Source organism: Hyaena hyaena, unplaced genomic scaffold (assembly GCF_003009895.1).
Source record: "Hyaena hyaena isolate Hyena2069 unplaced genomic scaffold, ASM300989v1 scaffold_33, whole genome shotgun sequence".
Taxonomy (NCBI): Eukaryota; Metazoa; Chordata; class Mammalia; order Carnivora; family Hyaenidae; genus Hyaena; species Hyaena hyaena.
Genome location: NW_024080666.1, coordinates 4,063,389 through 4,086,662, shown reverse-complemented (window position 1 = coordinate 4,086,662; position 23,274 = coordinate 4,063,389). Strand labels below are relative to the sequence as shown.

Sequence of the window (23,274 nt, the reverse complement as noted above, 5' to 3'; positions counted from 1 at the left end):
TTACTAGTTTTCAAAGTGAAGTTTGGGTTCCCTGTGTAAGCCTACGCAATGGGATCTGTTGTAATTCAGCTCACTGACTTGCCTGATGTCCAGACTGGCCAGTGGGAACCTCTCCAGGATGGTTCCTGAATCCTTTTGACCTCTGACCTGGGATAACTTCCTTACCTGCAGTTATGATAAGACATTTCAAAACGTTTTGTGTGTTTTCTGCTCCAGACCTGAAATTAGCCACTTCCCAAGGAGCCCTGGTTCCTTTGCAGTTGCATTGACTGGTTAATTTAAAAAATATATTTTTTAGGTTAATTCATTTATTGTTTCTGAGAGAGAGAGCACAGGCTGGGTAGGGGCAGCGAGAGAGAGAGGGAGAGAGAGAGAGAGAGAGAGAGAGAGAAAGGGAGACACAGAATCAAAAGCAGGCTCCGGGCTCTGATTTGTCAGCACAAAGCTGGACGCAGGGCTTGAACTCACAGACTGTTAGGTCATGACCTGAGCCGAAGTTGGACACTTAATCGACAGGTGCCCCATTGACTGGTTAATTTTTAAGGGAAATGAGTTTTCCTGTACTTGTGGGGGTGGGGGCAGGGGCCCAAGATAGATTGTCCAGCCTCACCCCTCTAGAGGTCTGTCCCTCTTCTGTGGTTTTCTCTGAATAACAGCATCTGTTCCCACCTCTGCCTCTGTCTCATTTGTCTTCCCTTTACTCCGTCTCCCTCCCTGATCAGCTCTATTTGGATTCTTGTTTCAGCAGTTCTGTCAGGGCTGGGCTTTATCTGAGGAGGGAGCCTTGGTGCAGTCATTTTAAGGAGGTTGTGAGGCATAGACCGATCTAGCCCCTTCAGGCCTGGGAGACCCCTTTCCTCCTCTGAGTCTCTGTTTTCGGCACTATAAAGAGAGGGGAAGGGGTTGGTGACGCCAAGCCCCTTGCAGCTTTGGTGGTTTGTGACTCTGACTCTTGTCCCCGGACTTGAGGCCTGAGGCCCGTCCTCCAGACCTCCTGCAGAAGGCGGAGTCACACCACCCCGCGGTTCACTGTGGCCTCGCCCCTGCAGGGATCTCAGCGTGGACGCCGGCTTGAGCCCTGCCCAGTTCCAGGTGCGGCCCATCCCCCAGCACTATCAGCATTACCTAGCGACTCCTCGAATGCACCACTTTCCCAGAAACTCCTCCTCCACGCAGATGGTGAGTGGAAGGGCTCTGCCGGGAACTGGAGGCCCTTGCTGCCTGCTGGGTGCAGATGGTGGGCTAAGGCCAGCGGCTGCCCTGGGCCCTGCTGAGATGCCGCCCTCCCCTCCCCGCTCCTATTCCCACTCTGGCCTGATGGCACCTCCCGGGCTAAAGGCAGCGCTGCGGCGGGAGGAATGGGGTGCTGGAGGAGGGGAGAGGGGCGCGTGGCAGGCTATGGTCTGTGGGAAGAGGCTGAAGACTAAGAACGGTCCTGGCATTCCCTCACTGTGCCCTCATTTAATTAATTTCTTGGAGTCAGCACCTCAATGGGCTTTGATTTTGCTTATCTGTGAAATGGGATGAAGATGCCTGCTTGTAAGGGACAAAGGAGACCCCACAGGTGACCCTTGGGCCCTGCCTGCTGATCCAGTTCTGCTCTCTGCAGGGGGCTGAACTTTGTCACCACAGGCACTGGGATTGCAGAAGGGGGCAGGGGGTTTGGGGGCCTTCCGGTCCCTGGCGATGCAAACTAAGTGGAATGGCCAACATTGAATATTCCGTTAGAGTGGCAAAAGACAGATTGCAGAACCTTATCTCCAGACAGCTGCTTCACAATTTCACCCTTCCAGCCCTTGCCTCTGCCATTAGCCACTCCGTTCTTCAGTCTCCTTGTTCGTCAAATGAGAGGCTTGGAGGAGTAATCTCCAAGGCTCTTGTCAGCTCTGAGGCTCGATGGTGTGTGTCATGAAGCACCATCTCCTAAGAAAAGGAGCTAACAATAGAACTCCCCTATGACCCAGCAATAGCACTGCTAGGAATTTACCCAAGGGATACAGAAATGCTGAGGCATAGGAGCACATGGACCCCAATGTTCATAGCAGCACTCTCCACAATAGCTAAAACATGGAAAGAGCCTAAGTGTCCATCAACAGATGAATGGATCAAGAAGATGGGGTTTATCTATACCATGGAATACTCCATGGCAATGAGAAACAATGAAATCTGGCCATGTGTAGCAACATGGATGGACCTTGAGGGTGTTATGCTGAGCGAAATAAGTCAGGCAGAGAAGGACAAATATCATATGTTTGCACGTATAGGAGGATTAGGAGGAACTTGACGGAGGAACAAGGGGGAGAAGAAGGGCGGAAATGGTGGGGGAAAGGGAGAGAGGCAAACCATGAGAGACTCTTGAATGCTGACAAAAACTGAGGACTGATGGATGTGGGGGGGAGGGGGGATGGGCATGGAGGAGGGCACTTTGGGGATGAGCACTGAGTGTTATATAGAAACTAATTTGACAATAAACTATTTGTAAAAAAAAAAAAAAGAAAGAAAGAAAAGGAGCTAACGTTTATCAAGCACTTACTGCCTGGCAGGCATTATTCTAAGCACTTTGCGTGAATGATCCGTAACCTTGCACAAAAGGGAATTATCCCTATTTTACAGATTGGCAAACTGAGATATAGGGGGGTAACTCACAGGGTTCATGCAGTGAGGAGCTGTGATACAGATCTGGTCCCTCTGATACAAAGCTAGCACCAGGGTGGGGTGAGAAGGGCAGTGTCCTTCCAGCACAGGGGGAGATTCTGTCTTATTTAAACTTTTGGTATTTTGCTCACTATGGACTTTTCGCGTTAATTTCGATTTAAAAAATATTGCATTAAGATATTGATTACCGAGTCTTTTTGCTTCGATTTTGTGCTCTCACCTGCCCCTCCTAGTTAGGACCCTGGCCCAAGCTCTTCACCGTCTAAGGCAGCGCCAAGTGGAGGGGAAGGAAATGGCCCATGGCCACTCAACTACCTGGGCTTGAAATTGTGGTTCTGCCACTTGGTTGCATAATGTGGGCACTTACTTTATTTGTGTCTCATTTATCCTATCAGTAAAATGGGGATAGCAATCGCACCCACATTCTAGACCAAATGAGATCATTGAATTAATCATGTAAAGTGTTTAGATAGTGCCCGCCATGAAATAAATGCCCAATCAGCTTAGTTATGTTACTAATTATACTTGCATAAAGCATACATATTTACTAATTTATATATATTTTTAGATATTTTTCCATCTATTTTTGAGAGAGAGAACATGCATGTTCAGGAGCAGGGGAGGGGCAGAGAGAGAGGGATAAAGAGAATCCCAAGATGCACGGCTTGATCTCATGAACCCATGAACTGCAAGATCATGACCTGAGCCAAAATCAGGAATCAGATGCTTAACCAACTGAGCCACTCAGGTGCTCCTAATTTATATTTACTTTATTGATTTTGTTATTTTTTTTCTGGGGCTGATCTAGTATAGGCTTGGTTCTTGATGAGGAGAGGAGAACAGAAGAGCAGGAAAGATAGCACTTCTGCCTGAAGAATTGTGAGGGTGTGCAGACTGGTGGTTATGGGGGTGGTGAGGAGTTGGAAGCTGGGCTCTTGCAGCTTGGAATCCCATATGAGCATTTTCTCCCCAACAGGTCGTCCATGAAATCCGAAACTACCCTTACCCTCAGCTTCACTTCCTTGCTCTCCAGGGACTGAACCCCAGCAGGCACACCTCTGCAGTGCGGGAGAGCTACGAGGTATGCCTGTCCCTCTGTCTGGCTCCAGCTGCGTTGGTGGAGACACCATTATTGTCCATTGTCCCCTCCCCCTTTCCCCTGCTGGTGGGGAGGGCATGGGAGGGTTGAGAGTAAGAGAGAGAAAAAGAGAGAGTGAGTAGAGATGTGGGCATCTTTCAGTACCAGATGACTTCTTCCTGATGGCTGTGTGAATGCTTCCCGCTAACATCTTTCAGTGTCCTTCCTCCTTACCGTGTGTGCGTGTGTGCGTGTGTCTGTGTGTGAGCTTGTACATGCAGAGTGCACATGTCCACATTTATCTCTTTGCAGGAGCTGCTGCAGCTTGAGGATAGGTTGGGAAATGTGACTAGGGGAGCTGTACAGAACACCATCGAGAGGTTCACCTTCCCCCACAAATACAAGAAGGTGCGTCTGCAAGCAGGTCAGCCTGCGTACTTGAGGGGCTGTGGTTAGATGCTCTGATGCTGCGATGCTTTCCCAGGGTCTCCTCCCTTGTCTCTGTCAGGTGTGACCAGCGGGGGAGATAGGTGTGCCTCTCATCATAAAGGAGGAGGGCTGGGTGTGTGGTACACATGGACTTGTGAGTGGCTGTATTAGGTAGGGGTACAGGTATGTGAATGTTTGTATTTGAATGAGGTGGGAAAAGGGAGCACCTGCAGTGAAGGCTAAGATTTGTCTTAGAAGAGAATTCTAAGTCCAACCCTCTGTGTGGGCAAATGGACACCTAAGGCTTCAGAGCAGGGGTTTCCAATCCTCACTGACCAGCAGGATCAGCTGGGGAGCCTTTAAAGCCACACGTTCACAGGCTGTACCCTAAGCCTATAGAGGTAGACTTTCTAGGGTTATTGCTCAGGAATGTGGAGTAGGGTTAGGACCCAAGGATCTGATTTTTAAAACATTTTAAAATTCAAATAAATAAAATTTTTTTGGAAGCAACCAAGATATCCTTCGATAAGTGAATGGATAAGTGAATGGATAAACAAGCAAACTGTGGCACATCTATGCAATGGAATATTATTCCATGATTTTTAAAAATGCACTATTATTAAGTCATGGAAAGATACGTGGTACCTTACATGCATATTACTAAGTGAAAGAAGCCAGCCCAAAAAGGTGGCATACTGTAGGATTCCAACTATTTAGCATTCTGGAAAAGGTAAAACTAAATGGTTAAAAGATCCCTTGTTGTCAGGGGCTCTGGGAGAGGGATAGATGAATGAATGGGTGGGTGACAGGGCATTTTAAGTGAAACTATTGTATGTACTGTAATGGTGGACACATGACATTGTGCATTTGTCAAAACCCCTAGAATTCTACAACACAAAGAATGAACCCTAATGTAAACCAATGTTCTTCATTTAATAACAGTGTATCACTGTTGGTCCATCCATTATAACAGATGTACCACACTAATGCAAGATGTTAATAAAAGGGCAAAGTGCATACGTGTGTGTGTGTGTGTGTGCATGTATGTGTATGTGTGTGTGTTGAGAAGGGGAGGGATTTGGGAATGTGCTGTGTTTTCTGCTCAATTTTAATATAAACTAAAACTGCCCTACAAAATAAATTCTGCTATGGAAACAAGTATTAAATAATTTTTTTAAATTTGAGAATTAAAAGCTTGACAAGTGCTGAGAAACCTGGAGTGGGAAACTGCTCGTTGTGGTCAAGCCAGAGCCCATTGTCACCTCCTCATGAGGTGCTAGGGCACAGTGGTTGTGATCACCAGGTGTTGGAGTCAGACAGGGCCAGCTCTTAATTTCAGTGTTACTACTTACTGTCTTTGTTTGGGCTGCTATAACAAATACCACCAACTGGTGGGCTTAAACGGTAGCCACTTATTTCTCATAGTTCTGGGGGTTGGGAAGTCCAAGATCAAGGTGCTGGAAGATTTGGTTCTTGGTGAGGGCCCTCCTCCTGCCTTGTAGAAGGCTGCCTTCTTACTGGATCCTTACATGGCAGAGCGAGGAAGCTCTGGTGTCTTTTCCTCTTTATAGGGGCACTAATCCCATCCCAGGGGCTCTGTCTTCATGGCCTCATCTAAACCTAATTAGCTCCCAGAGCCCCCATCTCCCGATACCATCACGCTGGAGGATAGGGCGTCAGTATAAGAATTTGGGGATGAGAGGCACAGACATTCAGTCCATAACCACCGCTGAGAGCTAGGTACTCTGAACAACTTACTTGGCTTCTCTGGCCCTTTCCCTGCCCTTTAAAATGTAAAATAGGAATGACGTGTTAGTAGCCACCATAAAGGTGCTCCAGGGATTCAGTGAGGTAATGCATAGAACAGCTTAGTACAGTGCCTGTATCTGGTGAGTGATCAGGAACGGTGAACCACTCTTACCTTGATATCAGACTCACTTGTCCTAGGCTTGCATGGGTGTCCATGGAGTCAGTGTCAAAGACTGTGAATCTTGGTCTGTGCAGACCAAGATAGAGGCATCAGATTCATCCATAAGTGATTTCAACCAACATTTATTATCTGTGATGTGTCCTATATGGGTAGTGTGTTCATAGAGGAGATGATAGTGTTTGAGTAGCTAAAGGGGTCATCTGGAAGTGGAAGACGATCATTCTCTGCAGGGAGGGCTTTAGGCTATTGGAGAAGAACTTGGAAGGAATGAATGGTGTGTTCAGGAACCCTGAGCAGTTTCCACATCACCGACCAAGGTGTCCTCCCTCCTGCCAGGACCACACCCTCACCTGCCCTCAGGCAATAGGCCGTGAGGAGACAGAAACAGAACACACACAGAATGAGGAGGGAATGTGGGCCAAGCCAATGATATAAAGAGTTGAGGTAAAAATGATGAGAATAAAGGGAGAGTTAGGGGAATAGAATATTATAAAAAAGAAACAAGAAGAATTAAAAATATGAAAGGATAAAGTTTAGGGCCTGAATAAATTGTGAAAAAAACTCTGAAAATGTGAACTGAGAGGGGCACCTGGGTGGCGCAGTCGGTTACGCGTCTGACTGTATCCCAGCTCAGGTCATGATCTCATGGTTTGTGGGTTTGAGCCCCACTTCAGGCTCTGTGCTGATGGCTGTCTCTTTCAAAATAAGTAAACTTAAAAAAAATTTTTTTAACTGAGAGTAGGTAATACAAAACAAAACAAAAATGTTTTACAAAGGCAATTATATAAGAATAAAAAATATAGAAGAAATATAGTCTTGTAGAAAATGTAAAAAAATAAGAATTAGGCAAAGATATGAAAGCAACAGGGAGCACCTGGGTGATTCATTGTTTAAGTGTCCGATTCTTGGTTTCAGCTCAGGTCATGATCTCATGGTTCCTGAGTTTGAGCCCTGCTTTGGGCTCTCTGCTGACAGCACAGCCTGCTTGAGATTCTGTCTCCCAATCTTTCTGTCCCCCTCCCCCGCTTGCACTCTCTCTCTCAAAAATAAAATAAACACTTTTACAAAAACATATGAAAGCAACATACAGAATTAGAACTAATAACACTGATGTGAAAAGGTAATATGAATGAGGACAAAGAGGTACGGGTGGAAGGAATAAAATAAATACGAAATAGATAAATGCTGAGGAAAGTTACTGTTAAAATAAAAGTTACATGAAGGAGAAGACAAAACCCAGAAGACCTAGAAGACTAAAAATAAAACGAGGAAATAGGAAAAGATTTGCAAAGAGACAATAGTTAAATATAGACTAGATGTGGTAAAACAAGGAAAGACTATTAAGTTTAAATCATTAACTGTAAAAAGGAAATCATGAATAATGGTAGGGAAAAACAATAGAAAATAGGCAAATAGTGACTTGTATTAGTATCTTTTATGTAATATCCCTTTTCTTGAAGAACCAACTGAAAGAAAGCCAGTCCTCACCAGAAACACAGCTGGGATGTTAGGCAGGCAGAACATCATGACTCCATTCAGACTCAAAAGCCATGATAGTTATATGGGACTATGGGTGTAATTCTGATTTTCTGGATTCTAGATAAGGGGACATTTATTGCAATGGCCATCACATAATTTGCAGTTGGAGTGTGTTGGGCACAGGGAAGCTGAGAGCAGAAGCCATAGATTTTCTTCAGTGTTCGTGAGGCTATAATACTCTGGAGACCATATCAGACTGAGGAACTCCAGGGCTTAGGACCAGGGACCAGAGCAGGGAGACCTGGTACCTAGGCCTGGCACCAAGCTTATAGTCATTCTGTGCATGTTTCTTATCTTGTGACTCTTCAGCTTTTTCTCTTGGCAAAATGGCCTTTATCTCTGGAAAGGGGACAGAGGGCTAGTTTTCTTCCATGGATATTATCAGACTATTTCACTACATAGCATTGTGCAGTGGAGATGGGGACAAAAAACATGGGCTGATTTCATTCACTGATTAGATTACTTCCTCTCCAGAATATTTTTTAAGCACCAGTGATGTGCATTCTACTTGGCCAAGTGTGGAACAGTACCTAAAGAAGGCTGGACCATGGTCCACACCACCTAAGACCTTGGAACTTTCTACAAGCTAGTTAACTATTTTAAAACAATTAGCTTAGACTTTAAAACAGGACAACTAAAGTCAGTATGTATAAACAGAATGACTGATGTCCAAACTTGCGTTTGGAGCTAGTGTCGATTTTAAAGGAACTTTCTGGATAGGAAGAGATCCAACAGTGTAAAATTACAGGAGTTAATGCCAGGTTGAGGAATTTTGCCTTTATCTAGTAATAAATGAATAAATGAGTAGACATTAGTTAAGTGGAAGAGAAGAAGGGAAGGGAAGGGAAGGGAAGGGAGGGAAGGAAGGAAGGAAGGAAGGAAGGAAGGAAGGAAGGAAGGAAGGAAGGAAGGAAGGGAGAAGGAAAGGAAACAGGATGGATGGATGGATGGGTGGTTGGGTAGATGGATGAATGGGTAGATGGGTGGATGGGTGAGAGGTTGGGTGGATGGGTGAGAGGTTGGGTGGATGGAGGGTGAGTGAGTGAGTGAGTGAGCGAGCGAATGGGTGGATGAGTAAATGGATGGATGGATGGATGAAGTGTACTGGACCTGAATGTGAGGGAGAAGCCTGGAGGCAGGGATCTATGTTGGAAAGGATGTAAGGAGGAATGGACAGTATGAGGGAAATAGGAATGGGAAGCTGTTCATGCACAAGCCATAGTTTTGCGAAGGATCGATTCATTAGGCACCCAATTCCTATCTAAACCCCGAGTGCCTGGGCCAGGACACCATGCCTGTATCCTGAGGCAAGGGTAGGGGAGGAGGCCAGGAGAAGGGTCTAGGGAGAGCACACCAGCCTGGGGTTTCCTTAAGAACTTAGAAAGACGCTGACTCACAGGTAAGGGAGGGGGAGGCTGTGGATGAAAGACAGTAGGCACCAGGTGAGTCTGCTCCAGGTAACTAATGCCCCTCCTCTGCTTCTCACAGCGAAGACCCCAGGATGGCAAGGGCAAGAAGGAAGAGGGGGAGGAGTCAGACACAGATGAGAAATGCACAATTTGTCTGTCTATGCTGGAAGATGGAGAAGATGTGAGGTAGGAGGCCAGACTCTTCTGTTCCCCCTCCCTTCCCGCACAGGCATTTGCGATCAACCACACGCTGTATGTCAGGGGTGCGGTGCTTGTTCACCTGTGCATGTGCGTGCTGAGTGTGCCACAGTGGACTAAGGTGGGCGTGGAACATTGGAGATGTGTGATGCCTCTGGTGTGGACTGGTGGACACAAAATGTAAGACAGCAGGGTGATATGTGGCCTGCATCGATCTAAGACAAAGTCATGGCTTTGTTTCAGGCCAGTCTGAAAGGGCTTCATGGAGGAAGAGGGCCTTGGGATGCCCCTCCCCATCATAACTTCCCCTCCCAGCCACAGCCTCATGCTGGGGCAGGACTCCCAACACTCTCTTTGGCCCATCCCCCATGGTGCCGGTGTGGGTCCCCGGTCCAGTGACAGCCAGTGTTGCACCACCCCTGGCCCAGCCCCGGGCCCCTCTCTTTCCTCCAGTCCTCTGATCGTCCCTTCTCTTCCAGGCGCCTCCCCTGTATGCATCTCTTCCACCAACTGTGTGTGGACCAGTGGCTCGCCATGAGCAAGAAATGTCCCATCTGCCGAGTGGACATTGAGACACAACTGGGAGCCGACAGCTGAGGGAGGAATTAGCCAGTGGACACCCCATTTTCCTTCACCAGGTCCCCCCCACGGCCATAGCCCTTGCAGCCAAACTTTGCCTTCTGAGCCATTTGATGTAGAGGAAAAGCCTGCAAGCACATTTTGTGGAAAGAGGAGTTGGCGGTATCAGTGTCTGAGGGAAAGGAGGGGTGGGGGGACGAACCCCCATCCAGAGCGGTGACTGCCCCCATCCACCTCGCTGCGCGGGAGGGAGCTGGCCGTGCCCGGAGCAGGGGTGGGAAGGGGGGGCCCATGCTGCTGAGAATCTGGATGAGAACTGGAAGGTCCTAGCTGATAGACAGGCCCCTCAATCCTGTCCTTTGAAGGATTGTATATATACCTCTCGACCACGTAGAAACCACGTAGGGGTCTCTAGCTATTTCTGTGGATGGCAGCCGGAGCATGTTAGCTTAAGAAAAATGTTGTGTGTGGTGCTCTAGTCATCTTGTGGTGGACATGTCGCTATTACGAATTCGCACCAAATATTTCTCATTGAGTTCCTTGTTTTGGTGCCTGACTGAACCAACCAACGACAGCCCAAATCTTCCCGTCTTTATGAGAAAAAAGGAAAAAGGAATCAAAGGTGAAAAAAAAAAAAAACCAAATCCTGTTTCTGACGAAAAAGGATGATTTTTTTTTCACCCGGATTGGGAGGCGGGAGGGGGGTGGTTCTTGTTTTGGTTTTGGTTTTGATTTTTCCTTTGCTTTTGGTTTTCTCATGTTTACAGTGCACAGAGTGTGGGAGGGGGGGGCGTCTGGGGAAGGGGAGGGCAGGAAAAGGAGGAGATGGGGGCTCAACCAGGGCAAGGAAGGCAGAGTTTGGGTCAGTGAATGGGGAAATTCTGTCTTGAAGAAGGGCTCCCCAGTTCCAGGGCACATGTACTTAGTTCCAGCCATGTCCTGGGTCCCGCGGTCCCCTGCGGAACTAGGGCGGGGCTAGCCTTCTGCTAGAGTTGCCCCCTTGTTCCCCAGAGCCAGGATGTCCCTGCTTATGCCACCTTCTTCCTTTTGGCTGTGTTTATGCCCTGTCACAAAGAGGCAATTTGGCCACTGCCTCCCTATGCAAAAAATTAACTGGAAGATGAAGATATGATAGCATAGTTCGTAGATACTTGGTTTTGGCAAAAGTGCTCTTGGCTAGCACTCAGGGGCTGAGGTCAAACACCATGGACCTGGGGGAGGACCTTCTGCTTCCTTTGGGATGTCTCAGATCCCAGTGGAGTCCCTCAGAGATGGCCCTGGCCCCGAGACTGTGTTGGCTGGGTTTGGGAAGCCCTGTGTCCCTAGTCTCTGGCTCTTTCTCTGACTCTTTGATAACCTTGGGCAAGTTCCTCTACTTCTCTGTGCCTCATTTTCCTTCTCTTTGGAGGGGAGAGAAACAACAGTGCATCCCCATCTCCACTTCTTCTACCTCACCTAGATGTTGTGAGGACTGATAACTATCCACTCAACAAATCCATGCTCTGACCTGGGAACCTCCTTGGGGTTTAGGGAGAGGAGTGGTGAGAGAGATAGATCTGGAAGTTCCAAGTGACACCACACAGTGTGTCTTTCTGCACCACCCCACAATTTTTCTGGACCTCAAAGGGAGCAGAGAGATGGGAGGGCAGAAGAATGGAGATGGGAAAATCCACCAAATCCCAACCCCAACCCAGCTTTCTTCATCCATGTGCAGAACACCCCAGCCCAGCTGAAATTCTGCTCTCTTCCTTTGCCCCGCCCCCTCCCTTATTTGCACTGCCCTCAAAGCCTCTCCCTCCCCTCACCCTTCCCCCAATCTCAATGCCCTCACATCAGTAAGAGAAGATGAAGGAGGACAGGATACTTATCCCCTATATGAAGAAATTCTGTAAGGTTAAGGGTACAACCAGTACCAATGGGTTAACAATGACTGAGAGGCAGATTTTGGCTTGAGGCAGAGCCTTCTAGCACAACCAGAGCTGTCAGGCAGAGGCATGGCTGTTCTGGACACCCGCGGGCACAGAATGGGCTGTGGGCTTCTGGTGGGAGGGTTACTCAAGGATCTTACTCAGACTGAAGCCTCTTCCAGCACCAATAGCCTCATGTTCTATAAAACCTCTCCTGAGTGCCTGCTCAGTGCTGGGAGAGAGGGCAGTATCCCCACCTTGAGGAGTTTACAGTGTAGCCAAGGAGCCAGAACACATACAATAGCACAAAAATGGCGGATCTCTGATATGAGGTTAACAGCAGTGAGCATTACATCATCCAATTCCATAGTTCAGTGTGTGACCTGTCTCCAGGGCTGAAGGCTGGAAAACCCACCAGTGCAGAAAGTGCTTCCGAGTCAGGATTTGGGGGAAAGCTAATTACTAGTCGCACAGGACGCTGGGAATTCTCCCCAGCCTGCTTTGGACTGGGAAGCGGCCAGGGAGGTCTAGGGAAGGTCACTCCCCTCGTAGTCTGGGGCTCTTGTTCTCTCTGAGGCTGGTTCAGAAGGCTAGCAAGTCGGGGCAGTCAGTGCGGAGCCAGGTGGCATGAGAGCTGCGGTCTGCGAGTTCTAGTCTTGGCTCTTCAGTGACAAAGCGTGTAATGCTAGAACCCCTCCTTCTTTTTGGGCCTCAGTTTCCTCAGCTGTAACGCAAGGAGGTTGGATTGGATGCTTGCTAAATTTCCTTCCAACATTCACCCACATTCTCTGATCCTCCCTGACATCAACACATCTTTCAAGTGGTAGGGCCATGTGCCTACCAAGCTGTTGAAAACAACTTCCTGTGGGCACCAACATCTGTCTCAGGGGCTGAGAGTGGGATGCGGCCCCCTCCTCCTCCCTGTTCTGGGCACGCTCTGAGTGCCCCAGGCCAACATTAGGCACTAACTGGGGTGGGGATCACCCAGCGGGGAGAGGTCAGCCGCTGACTGTGGGGGTGGATCCTGAAGCCTCCCCTCCCCTCCCCGTCTCTCTGGGGCCCTTGTACCTTGCAGGTGGGCACAGGAGGGGACACGGACTCCGGCTCCTGCCAGCTCCAGGCTCCTTAGACAGGCAGCTCTCTGGGTGAGAAGACAGGAGAGGGGTCTGTGCTTCTGCTCTCTGGAAGCCCCTCTCCCTTGTCCGGGAGCTGGGGAAGATGGAGACGAGGCAGGCTCAGGCCTCAGCATCTTGTACCCACCTCCTCCGGGAGGGGAGACCCCGGTAGAACTCCTATTGCTCAACTCAAGGGACTCAGACCCTTTCTTGACTGAGACGCATGAGTGCCTTCTGGGGCGAGAGCCACCCCAGGATTCACGTTGGGGCTCCCAGCCGCAGTGCAGCCCGGGCCGCAGCGGGGTGCCGAGGATGCCAATCATCGAAACCACCGCCACCGCCACAGCCACAGCCACAGCCAGGCGGCTGGCGCGAGCAGGGGGGCGGGCCAGGGCGTGGGGCTCCTCTACTGGCCCGGATGCCCGGCCCTGGCCCAGCCACCGTGACAGGACTCAAGCTACTCTTCTGCAAATGTCCCAGCCTCCCTGCAAGTATTCTCAACTCTTGACGCCTAATGAACAAGCACAGTTTTTTCAATGGTGAAGAAAAAGCACCAGATCTTTTTTTTTTTTTTTCCTGAAGAAATCCCCCAAGCCTCCCGCCTGCCGGCGGGACAAACACTCCCCGCGTGGGGCTGTAGCAACGTCTGTCAGGTCCCCTGTCGTGTTTCATCTCCTGCGCGTAGAGCAAATGCTAGAGCGATTTCAGCTGATAGAAAAACAAAAATGAAAAAAAAAAACACAAAAAACAAAAAACATGGCACGTTGCTAGTTTACAGGGTTTTGTGAGTTTAAATGCCTTATATTTAACAATCATAATTTATGACTAACTTGTAGATATCGTGGGTTCTTATTTAATTATTTTTATAGTTGTTTTGCATTTTTAATTATAATTTATTTATTTAGAAAGGATACTAATTTTTTTTATTACTCCTATTACCTCATTTTGGCGTTGTTTCTGGGAGTGGAATGCTTTGCATGCATTGGTACGATGACAAACAACTATGAATACGAAAAAAAAATTTAAATAAAATTCCGCGAACTTTATTTCGTCCAAACTATCAGGGTGTGTGATTGCAAGCTGTCCTACTGTGGTGCTGGCCTCTTTGGATACATTCCATACGAAATGCAAACCTTTGATTCTGTATGCTGTGACCTAGTGAAAAACTCCAATATAGTGACTGTATTTAGCACATATATAAATATAATTTGCACTCGTCAGCAGACTGGGGTAATCCTTTCACTTGCTACCCTTGTCCCCTCCCTAGCCCCCCCACCATTAACCCATTTTTCTCTTCCCTTACCCTTCCCACGACCTCAGCCAACCCTGCCTCCACCCTCCGAGGAAGGTCAGGGGCCCCCACTCTCTCCACCTGGGCTCCAAATCTCTCTGGTTCCGGAAACTGGGTTCTTCAGACATTACCAGCTGGAGGTTTTGAAAGCCAAAAAGCCTAATTTATTAGAAAGAGCCCTGGACTGGGGGGTCAGGAGGCTCGGGTTCTCAGTCCATTTGTTTTATTGCAAACTTCCCTGTGACCTTGAGCAAGTCGCGTGGCCTCCCGGAGTCTCAGTGCTCTGGGCACAGGTGAGGGAGGCAAAAGGGAGGGTAGTCTAGGGTCCCTCAGACCCGGATAGACTATGACACGGATCCAGTGGGGACCCCGCGCTGGGCTGTCTTACCCTCTCAGGAGAGAAGGAAGGAGAAGAGAAAAGATGGAGGAGTGGAGAGAAGGAGAGGAAAGAAAAAAAGAGCGGAAGAGAGTGATCTGAGAATTTATTCGGTGGATTTGCTCAGGGTAGACACCGGGAAAGGGTTTTGTCCTTTCATACGCAGCATCCTGCGGGAGTCAGGGAGGCGGGGCTGGTGGGCACATCCCCAGACACAGGACCTGTGCTTTCACAGGGCTCGGTGGTCATTTGTAGAGCAAGCTGGAGTCCACATCTCCTGAGATGTGGGGAGAGCTTAGGCAGAACAGCAGCCCCCAAGTGTGTTTGGGATTGGCACCCCGTCCTGTCCTCTGTCGGATCCTCTGTTGTTGAGTAGTACCCTTGACAACAGACTGGGACACGGATTTCAGACTCATGATCTCCTCCTTCACCTCTGCCCCTGTTCCGTGGCTGCGGGTAGAGGAGGGGCTGCTGTGGAGGATGGCATGGCCCTCCCGTCTCACCGCTCCCGAGGACCATGAATGCTAGGGGAGGGTTTGGGGGAGGCGGTCGCCTCAAAGGCTGGCAGTGCCATGAGCCCAGATGCCTCTGAGCCAAAAAGAGAGAGAGGAGGTCCGTGCTCCCAGGAGAGGCCTCTGAGCAGGGGCAGTGACCCTGGCGGGGAGAGGGAGGAGCCCCTCCTGTCCTCCTTCCCTTCTTTTCCGGCTCATCCTTCCCTCTTGCCTCTTGACATCACTGCCTTTGCCTGGTGGAGAAGTCCATCCTCCACATGAGGCCCCTGGGATGGTGCTGATGGGGGAGGAGGCGGAGGCCCAGACCCATCACCTGCCGGCCGGGCTTGCAGGAGTGGCCGGGCCGCGTAGGGTCCCTAAGCCCCACCTTTGGCCCCCGTTCCCTGGGCTCCCTGCCTGCCTCGGCCCCAGAGCCGTGTTCTCCTGCTTTTTCCTTGGAGAGGGCGTGACCACCACACTGCCAGGCCTGGCGGCCGCGGCCCCTCAGCACGGCTCCTGGAGGGACAAGCCTTATGCTGCTCTGCGGGGTCAGAGTGGGAAGGGGTCCTTTGCCCTGGCTGGCCTGTGCCCCCCTCCGCTCCCCCAGCCCCTCGCTTTTCCCTAGCCCCACCCTGGCCTCGGACGCGGCTCACTTCTCAGCTCCAGAGCCAGCCACGCCGGGCCCGCTGGGGTAATTTGGTTGCCCCTGGTAAGTGAAAGGATTATCCTCAGTGTTGATTGTCCTTTTTTGTAATCTTCCTGCTGTTCTGTTCTGTTGTGCTGTGCAACATTTTGCTACATAGACTATTTTATAGCAGAAAGCTAGAAGAATATTTATTATGAATATTAAAGCAATAGTGCATCAATGAAAAGGCGGAGACATTAGGAATTGTGTAAATGCTTAGATTCACTTTGGGTGGATTTTTTGTACTTTATTTATAACTAATAAAAATGAACTGCATTGCTAACTACACGTCGCTCGTGCAGGGTGCTTATTTCCACGTGTGCCCAGGGCGTGTCCGCAGAAAGCCTCTCACAGACCTGTCTTTGTCCAAGAGACGAGGTAATGTCATTTACCTTTTCCCCATCCATTTTCCTCACTGTCCTTCACGTGCTTCCCTTCTCCTCCGTCTCTCCCCCCATCTCTTTCTCCTTCTTCCCCCTTCCCCCCCGCCCCCGCTCCTTGTCCTCCTCTCTTCCTCCCCCTACTTCCTCCCTCTCCCCTCCTCCTCCTCCCTGCTAGTCTTCTTCCTCCTCGACTCCTTTCTTCTTATCTAAAATTCTTTTTTACCTCTTTATCTCTCAAAAAGTTTGTTCAGTGCCATGGATCTAATTAACCTGTTTCCTAAACGTTAGTTTATGAATCTTAAAGGGGAAAGTTCTCATTTTTGATCAAGTTTCAAATGTAACCTCTTGTGTTTTGAACCAGACGGCTCCTCCATTTCTCTGTAACAGAGAAGGAGTTGCTTTTCAACAGTTGTCATGGATTTCTCATTTCTTTGTAAGGGCTCAAGCCCAGATATTTTGCAGCGTCTAAAGTCCGTTTCTCTCTCTTTAAAAAAAAATTTTTTTATAGTTTATTTATTTTTGAGACAGAGAGAGACAGAACATGAGCGGGGGAGGGGCAGGGAGAGAGGGAGACACAATCCGAAACAGGCTCCAGGCTCTGAGCTGCCAGCACAGAACCTGCTGCGGGGCTCGAACCCAGCAACCGAGAGTTCGTGACCTGAGCCGAAGTCGGATGCTTAACAGGACATTTTTATTAATGAAAGTCTGTAGTTTACATTAGATTAATGAACGTTCAAATCCCTAGTTGTTGTGCAAGCGAGTGAACCAGAATGCTGTCTGTAGCCTTCCACACATTTCCATCTGTGTTTCTTGATCCGTGGACCAGGACCCCGCAGTCCTCGGCCCACCACTCACCACTAATGGTCGTGAGCACAGGGGACAGACGTTTCCCTTCCTTGGTCTTGAGAACTGTAAAAATGTGGATGGCGGACTAGGCTCCTTCCAGTTTTTGATCCACAGGTTTCTGTTTACAGGCCCTGCACTCCTCCATTATCCATGTCTATTCAGTCTTTTTTATACCTGCAGTGGAGGTGACCCTGAGCACAGGCCTGGGCTAGCTTTGGCGGGGGGCGGGAACAGTACTCTTTCCGTGGATTTTCTGCCCCCCTGCCCCTCGGTGGGCAAATGTACACCGTTCCTAATCCCCTCCAACCTCGCTCTCCCCCACGTTTCTAAGGCAGTGCCAGGGTGGAAAGAATTTCTCAGAGAGCATCTAGGCTCACACTCTGCAGAGGCCTGTGACCCCCAGGCACTGTGAAGCTCCCCCAGGAGGTCAAGTTAAAGAAGAAGAGTCTCTGTATTAGTCCATGTCCTCCAGAGAAACAGACCAGTAGCAGATATATTCAAAAGGAGATTTATTGAGCAGATTGGCCTGCATGATTACGGAGGTTGAGTCCCAGCCTCTGCTGCCTGTGGGCTGGAGGCCCAGGAAAGCCATGGTGGAGTTTCCGTCCGAATCTGCAGGTCTGAGAACCGGCAGAGCCGACCGTGAGAATCCCAGTCTGATGGCAGGAGAAGACTCATGTCCAGCTGGAGCAGGTAGGCAGGAAAGGGACCGATTCCCCCTTCCTCTGCTTTTTGTTCTGTTCAGGCCCTCAAGTCATTGGAAGGGGCCCACCCACACCAGGGAGGGCAGTCTACTTTTATGAGTCCAACACTGAACTCATCTGGAAACCCTCACAGGCACATCCCAGTAACATTTAATCAGGATACCCCATGGCCAGCCAGATGAACTACCACATCAGCCTCACCTCACCCCCGGGGCTCTTGGCTGCCTTCCGGCTGCTCTGTCTTCCCTCCAAGCCCCGCCCTGCAATGAGACCTCTCACATCCGGCCTTCTGCTTCTCCCCAGCACTCCCCATTCTGGGGGGGGAGGTAGTGGGGGAGACCCCTGCTGCTTCTGGGAAGTAGGAAACAAGGAGTTCTCTCGTCAGAGCAGGCAGCCTCTCGTCCTGAGGCAGCAGCCTGAAGCCCAGCAAATGACACTTCTCCACACATGCCCTGCATGTGCTGAGCGGCCTTCTGTCTCAGAATGGCCCTGTTCGCCCCACAACCAGCCAGAGCAGCTGTTCTGTCATCTGTTTTACGTACCCAGCTTTCATCCAGCGTTTTTTTGTTTGTTTGTTTTTGAGGAAAGCCCTGCCGTTGGGTTTCCTGTGCCACTTGTTAGTGGTGTGACTTCGGACAAGTTCCTTAAATGGCTTGTGTATCAGTCTCTTCGTCTATGAAATGGAGATCATAATAGCACCTCCCTCATAAGTCCCTATGAGGATTTAATGAGCTAATATATGTAAAGTGCTTAACATGTGTCTGATTATAGTATGCACTATATAAACATTAGCTATGATGATGATGATGATGATGATGATGATGGTGATGATGATGATGATGATGATAATTTAAAAAAAAAATCCCTGAGGTGCCTGGGTGGCTCAGTCCGTTGAGTGTCCAACTTCAGCTCAGGTCATGATCTCACAGTTCGTGAGTTTGAGCCCCGCGTAGGGTTCATTTGCCCTGTCAGCACAGAGCCTGCTTCAGATCCTCCATTCCGCTCTCTCTGCCTTTGCCCCTCTTGCACTTGCTCTCTCTCTCTTTCTCAAAAATAAATAAACATTAAAAAAAATCCCTGCCTTCCATAGTCTTTCTCTGTGGCCCTCTTGTTCTCCCCGCCCTTTCCTTTTCCTAGAGAGTTTTTCAGGCCCCTTCAATGTGTAGTCTTCCCCTCTGGCCACTTCGGGCCATGGTCATCGACCAGCAATGGCTTATCCGGTAGGAGAGCTGGTAGCTGAGGCCTCAAAGCCAAGACTTCTGGAATCACCACTTTGTAACTTTCCTCATTCAGTTGGGAGATTCTAAAAGAAAAGTCACATTGAGGCATCTAGGCCAGAAGGATAGAACTCCTCTTTTCTCCAGCTCACAAGCAATCCCGCCTTCCCCAACCATCCAGGCACCCCATCCAAATGTCCCCTGTTAAATTTAAGGCGAAAGTGCTCTTTCCTCCCTTACTCTCCAGGTCCATCTGTCCAAGACCTCCTCCTTTCTCGTAGGCTCTCTTTACTCCCTTTGTCCAAAGCTGGGGCTCCCTGACCTGTTTTCCCGAAGCCCCTTACCTTGCCCCCGAGGGCTCAGGGCATTTGGGTGCCCGCCAGGGTTCGACGCCCGGTGCCATACTCTGCCGAGGGGCTGGATAAATGGCGACACCTGTTCAGGAAGCAGACACAGCACCAGGGGTCCTCAGGGCGTGGGGCACCCACAGTACTTGTGGCTTCATCTAGTTGGACCCCACATAATCAGAATTCAGAAGGTGTGTAACTTAACTGGCGTATAAAAGTAAACTATCAAAATCTTGGAAGAAAAAGGTTGTTCAACCACAAAGCTGAGAAAATAAAATTGGAAGGTTTTTGTTTAAGTAGGTTAAACAGAAGTGTTTTTTAGACTTTGGTGCAACAGTTTATATGTAAATAGCTTGTGCTAACTGCAAATGAGTCTTATCTTTTCTTTGATGTGGACCCCTGGGGATATTTATTTGGAAATACTTTGTTAGGGTTACTCAAAAGCAATGCAATTAAATTTCTCTCCAAATATTCTTTAATGGAGGCTTGTCTCTGAATCAGGAAAGGAAAGATGGAGCTGATAGAAAACCTTGTCACTCAAGAGGCCATCCTTATTAAGGAAGATGTTTCTAACAAAGCTGTGGGTGCCAGGGGGATTTGGGGAGGGAACCCGCAGCTCTGGCAAGATCTGAAAGAAGGGAAAGGAGGCTCTGGGGGAGGAAGAGACCATTCCTTCCTTTGTTTCCTTCACCCTGAGCCCTAGTGAGGGGCTCTGTCTTGGCTGGCGGGATGGCTTGCAGCACCCGCCCATGGCCTACTGCCCAGCAACGACCTGTTTGCAGCAGGGCCTTGGGTGAGCTGGGTTCAAGAGGGACCCTCCCAAGAGGGTTCACCCTCACCATGGCTGGCTGCTGGGTCTCAGCCTTGGAATTCGGACTGCTAAGGTGCAGAGCTTTGCCATTGCTACGAGTAGAAGAATAACTTCCTGCTTGGGACTGGGACTAGGGGAAGGCAGTGGGGGTGCCCTGGGAGCAACATTTAAGGGGCTTCACCCTCAGGTACAGCCCTGCTATTGTACCAGCCTGAGGTTGAGCTTTCTCTTAAAGTTTGCACCCTGGGCTTCTTGTTTGCCTTTGAAGCCCAGCCTTGCTCTCTGCCCTTCCAGAGGAGAGTCCTGTGATTGCCTACAAGGAAGAGATGGGACTTGGAAGGTAGAGCATCTCGTGGGGGGGGGGTCCCTCGTTCCTTCCTCCGAGCAGAGCGCCCTTCTCCCCAGCCACCTTATAGGCGATGCCTCCCACCTTTGCCTGCATCCTCAGCACAGCCTGCTGGAGAAAGGAGGACCATATGATATGACTTGCCAAGGACCTCAGTACTCCCTCGGGCAAGGAGGTGCCCACAGGAGCAGGGCTGTGGAGACTGGACCCTCCAGGTGTTGAATCCCGCAAGCCCCCATGCCCCCCTGGCTATCCGCCTCTCCCTCCACCTTCTCCACAGAGTGTGAAGGGCGTCAGATGGCCTCTTTCAAGCCCAGCTTTGCCTCTGGGGACCCTGGGTGAGTCAGAGGCTCGCTCTACCCCTACAAAGCAGGGAGGGCGGACTAGCATAGGGCCTGGGAACATGACGGAGGGCAGGAGAACTCAGGACAGCGCTGTCTCAGCAGGGGCCCAGCAGGGAGGACAGTGTGTGTGGTGGTGCTGGAGGGGAGCCTGCTGGACATGGAGATGGCCCAGGTCCCGACACTTGGGGAACCCGGTTGGGGGGAGGTGCCTTGAGGGTAACAAAGTGCATCTTCGTGCACCAAAGGTGTGTCCACTGTTTACAGGGTCTTCACAGCAGCATTGTCATGGGTCTCGACAGCCGTCTGCAAGGAGGGCAGAGGAAGCAGGCAGGGAAGGGATGGAAAGGACTAAGGTCATGGGGCATGTCGTCAAACCAGACCTGCCCCATCCAGGTAAGAGTGAGCTGACCCTGGGCACGGCAGCAGCAGGATGATAACATGGGCCGTCCCTGTCCAGTCCCGGCGGATCAGCACAACAGCAGCTGCCGCATTCCACAGCGAGGGTATGCAGCGCTTGCCGGGGGGCATGGCGGAAGACTATTTTCAACTGTGAACTGACCATCCTTCTCCAGGTTTAGATACAATGCAGAGGCTGAGGAGGAGGCTGTGGCCATGGGAACAGGACACTTGGAAATTGCTGTGGGTGGCCTAGGAGTACCCCCTCCCTCCTGCTACCTAATGCTAGTGACCGCGACTTCCACAGGGATACCTGGGGGGGGGGGATGTGTCCTGCCCCATCCACAGAAATCCTAGGGATGAAGGATGGGTTGGCTGCTGATGGCAGAGATGAGTGGCCCGAATGCCCAGATGGTGTCAGAGCAAAGGATGCCACAGGACCTATCTGGGTGTCTTAGGTCCTAAAAAGACCACAGAGTGGAGGCATGGAGAGTGAGTGAAGCATGGAGAAAGAGCCCCCATAGGTATCCTTCCTTTCCTCCCTTCTCCAAGGGATCAGAACCAGGGATCAGCAAGAGGGAGAGCAGGAGTGACAGTGCGAGGTGGGGGAGGGGGTGCCCCCCACGCACCCATACGTGTGCACACACATACACACAGTTGCACTTGTGCACATACACACGAGTGTCCCCTTCACTTCTGGTCTCCCTGTGATAGCACTGAGTTGGGGGAGAAGATAAATTCTGAGTGTGACTTTGGTTTCTACATCAGAGTCAGACATTTAATTTTTTTAATGTTCATTTATTTTTGAGAGACAGAGTGTGAGTGGGGAAGAGGGGCAGAGAGCAGGCTCCAGGCTCTGAGCTGTCAGCACAGAGCCCAATGTGGGGCTTGAACTCACAAACTGCAAGATCACGGCTGGAGCCAAAGTCAGACACTTCACCAGCTGAGCCACCCTGGGGCACCAGAGCCAGACATTTAAACTGCACAACTATAATGGGTTTTGTGACTTAAGGTGGGGGTTCCATTTTGTATGACCTAAGTAGGAGAGTTCAGAAGAGCATCGATGCCTGGCTAAGTTTTCATCCAGGATGAGAGTGCTGGGGAGGTGGGGAGTGGGGGTGGGGGCAGATCCACAGAAAAAGATACAAATAAAGGTGTTTCATGATTACTTCTCCCCCACCCCCACCACCCCAGCTCCCTGGAGGCCTACTTGTTCAACACGATGGGCACACTCCCCTTCAGTGCAGGCGCTGAATTAAAAGTGCCTACAGATTGACTCATTCAGTCCTTATGATGACCTATGTGGTACCAATTATCATGGTCCTTGTTGGACAGGTGAGGAAACTGAGGCTCCAGCAGATGCAATAAAATGTGCCTAAGCATGACCAAGCTCTCTGGGGAAAGCTGGGCTCAAGGCCAGGCAGGCTGCCTCTGAGCCAGCGCTTGCAAACTCAGCCTTTCTCTGAGGGTCTCTGGGAGGTCCTGTAACTTGTTTCAGACCCATCAAGCCTCGATAAGAGTTTACACCTGTCTAGGCTACAGGACACAGGGTGACAGGGCGGGTGCCCTCCTATAGGAAGACTCCCCGGTCAGTCCTGCTTCTGCAGGAAGCTCAGAAGTCAGGTGCTGAGCCCTGAGGTGCTCTTGCTGTGCATTGCACATCCCTTTGTGACTGTCCATGAGGGAGGTGTGTGTGTATTTCTCCTGCAGCCTCTCCATCAAGGTCATAACCCTTGGAGGACAGAAACCGCACCTTTATTTTGTGCTCCTCTCTGTCCCCCCACCCCATCTCCTTCTGTTCAGGTCTCTGGGTCTAAACTGTGTTCTCACAGGCCAGAACAACCAGTGGGCACCTGGCACGGCGTTTTCCGTAAATGATGGAAAGAATCATTTTTTATTCTTTTTGCAGGCTCATAACCCTTCCTTCCCCCCCCCCCCCCCCCCCCCCCCCCCCCCCCCCCCGCCCCGGACAGGGCTAAAACACTACCTCCTGATGCTTTTCTCTGTTTGCCACTGGATTTATTGAAACTGGGGGAAAGGATGCATTTCTTAGTGAGCAGATGCCAAGATGAGTCCTTTGTGGGGTGTGGTCAGTAATAATTTAATTAGCCCAGCTTTTTTGGGAAAAACGTGTTAATTAGTTTTCTCTTAAAATACACCATCTCGATGGCCTCCACTTCCCCACTTCTATCCCCTGG

General features: G+C 50.0%; 1 protein-coding gene across 1 annotated transcript in view; it reads left to right on the top strand.

Annotated features, from left to right (window-relative positions):
- RNF165 (ring finger protein 165) overlaps positions 1–9,924 on the top strand; it is a 105,706-nt gene extending 95,782 nt beyond the window's left edge. Inside the window, exons 4-8 of the mRNA XM_039228907.1 lie at positions 1,050–1,179; positions 3,632–3,736; positions 4,046–4,141; positions 9,120–9,226; positions 9,718–9,924. Coding sequence (XP_039084838.1) covers positions 1,050–1,179; positions 3,632–3,736; positions 4,046–4,141; positions 9,120–9,226; positions 9,718–9,835 — 556 coding nt within the window. The 3' untranslated portion in view covers positions 9,836–9,924. The remainder of the gene's footprint in view (positions 1–1,049; positions 1,180–3,631; positions 3,737–4,045; positions 4,142–9,119; positions 9,227–9,717) is intronic.
- The last annotated feature ends 13,350 nt before the right edge of the window (positions 9,925–23,274 follow it).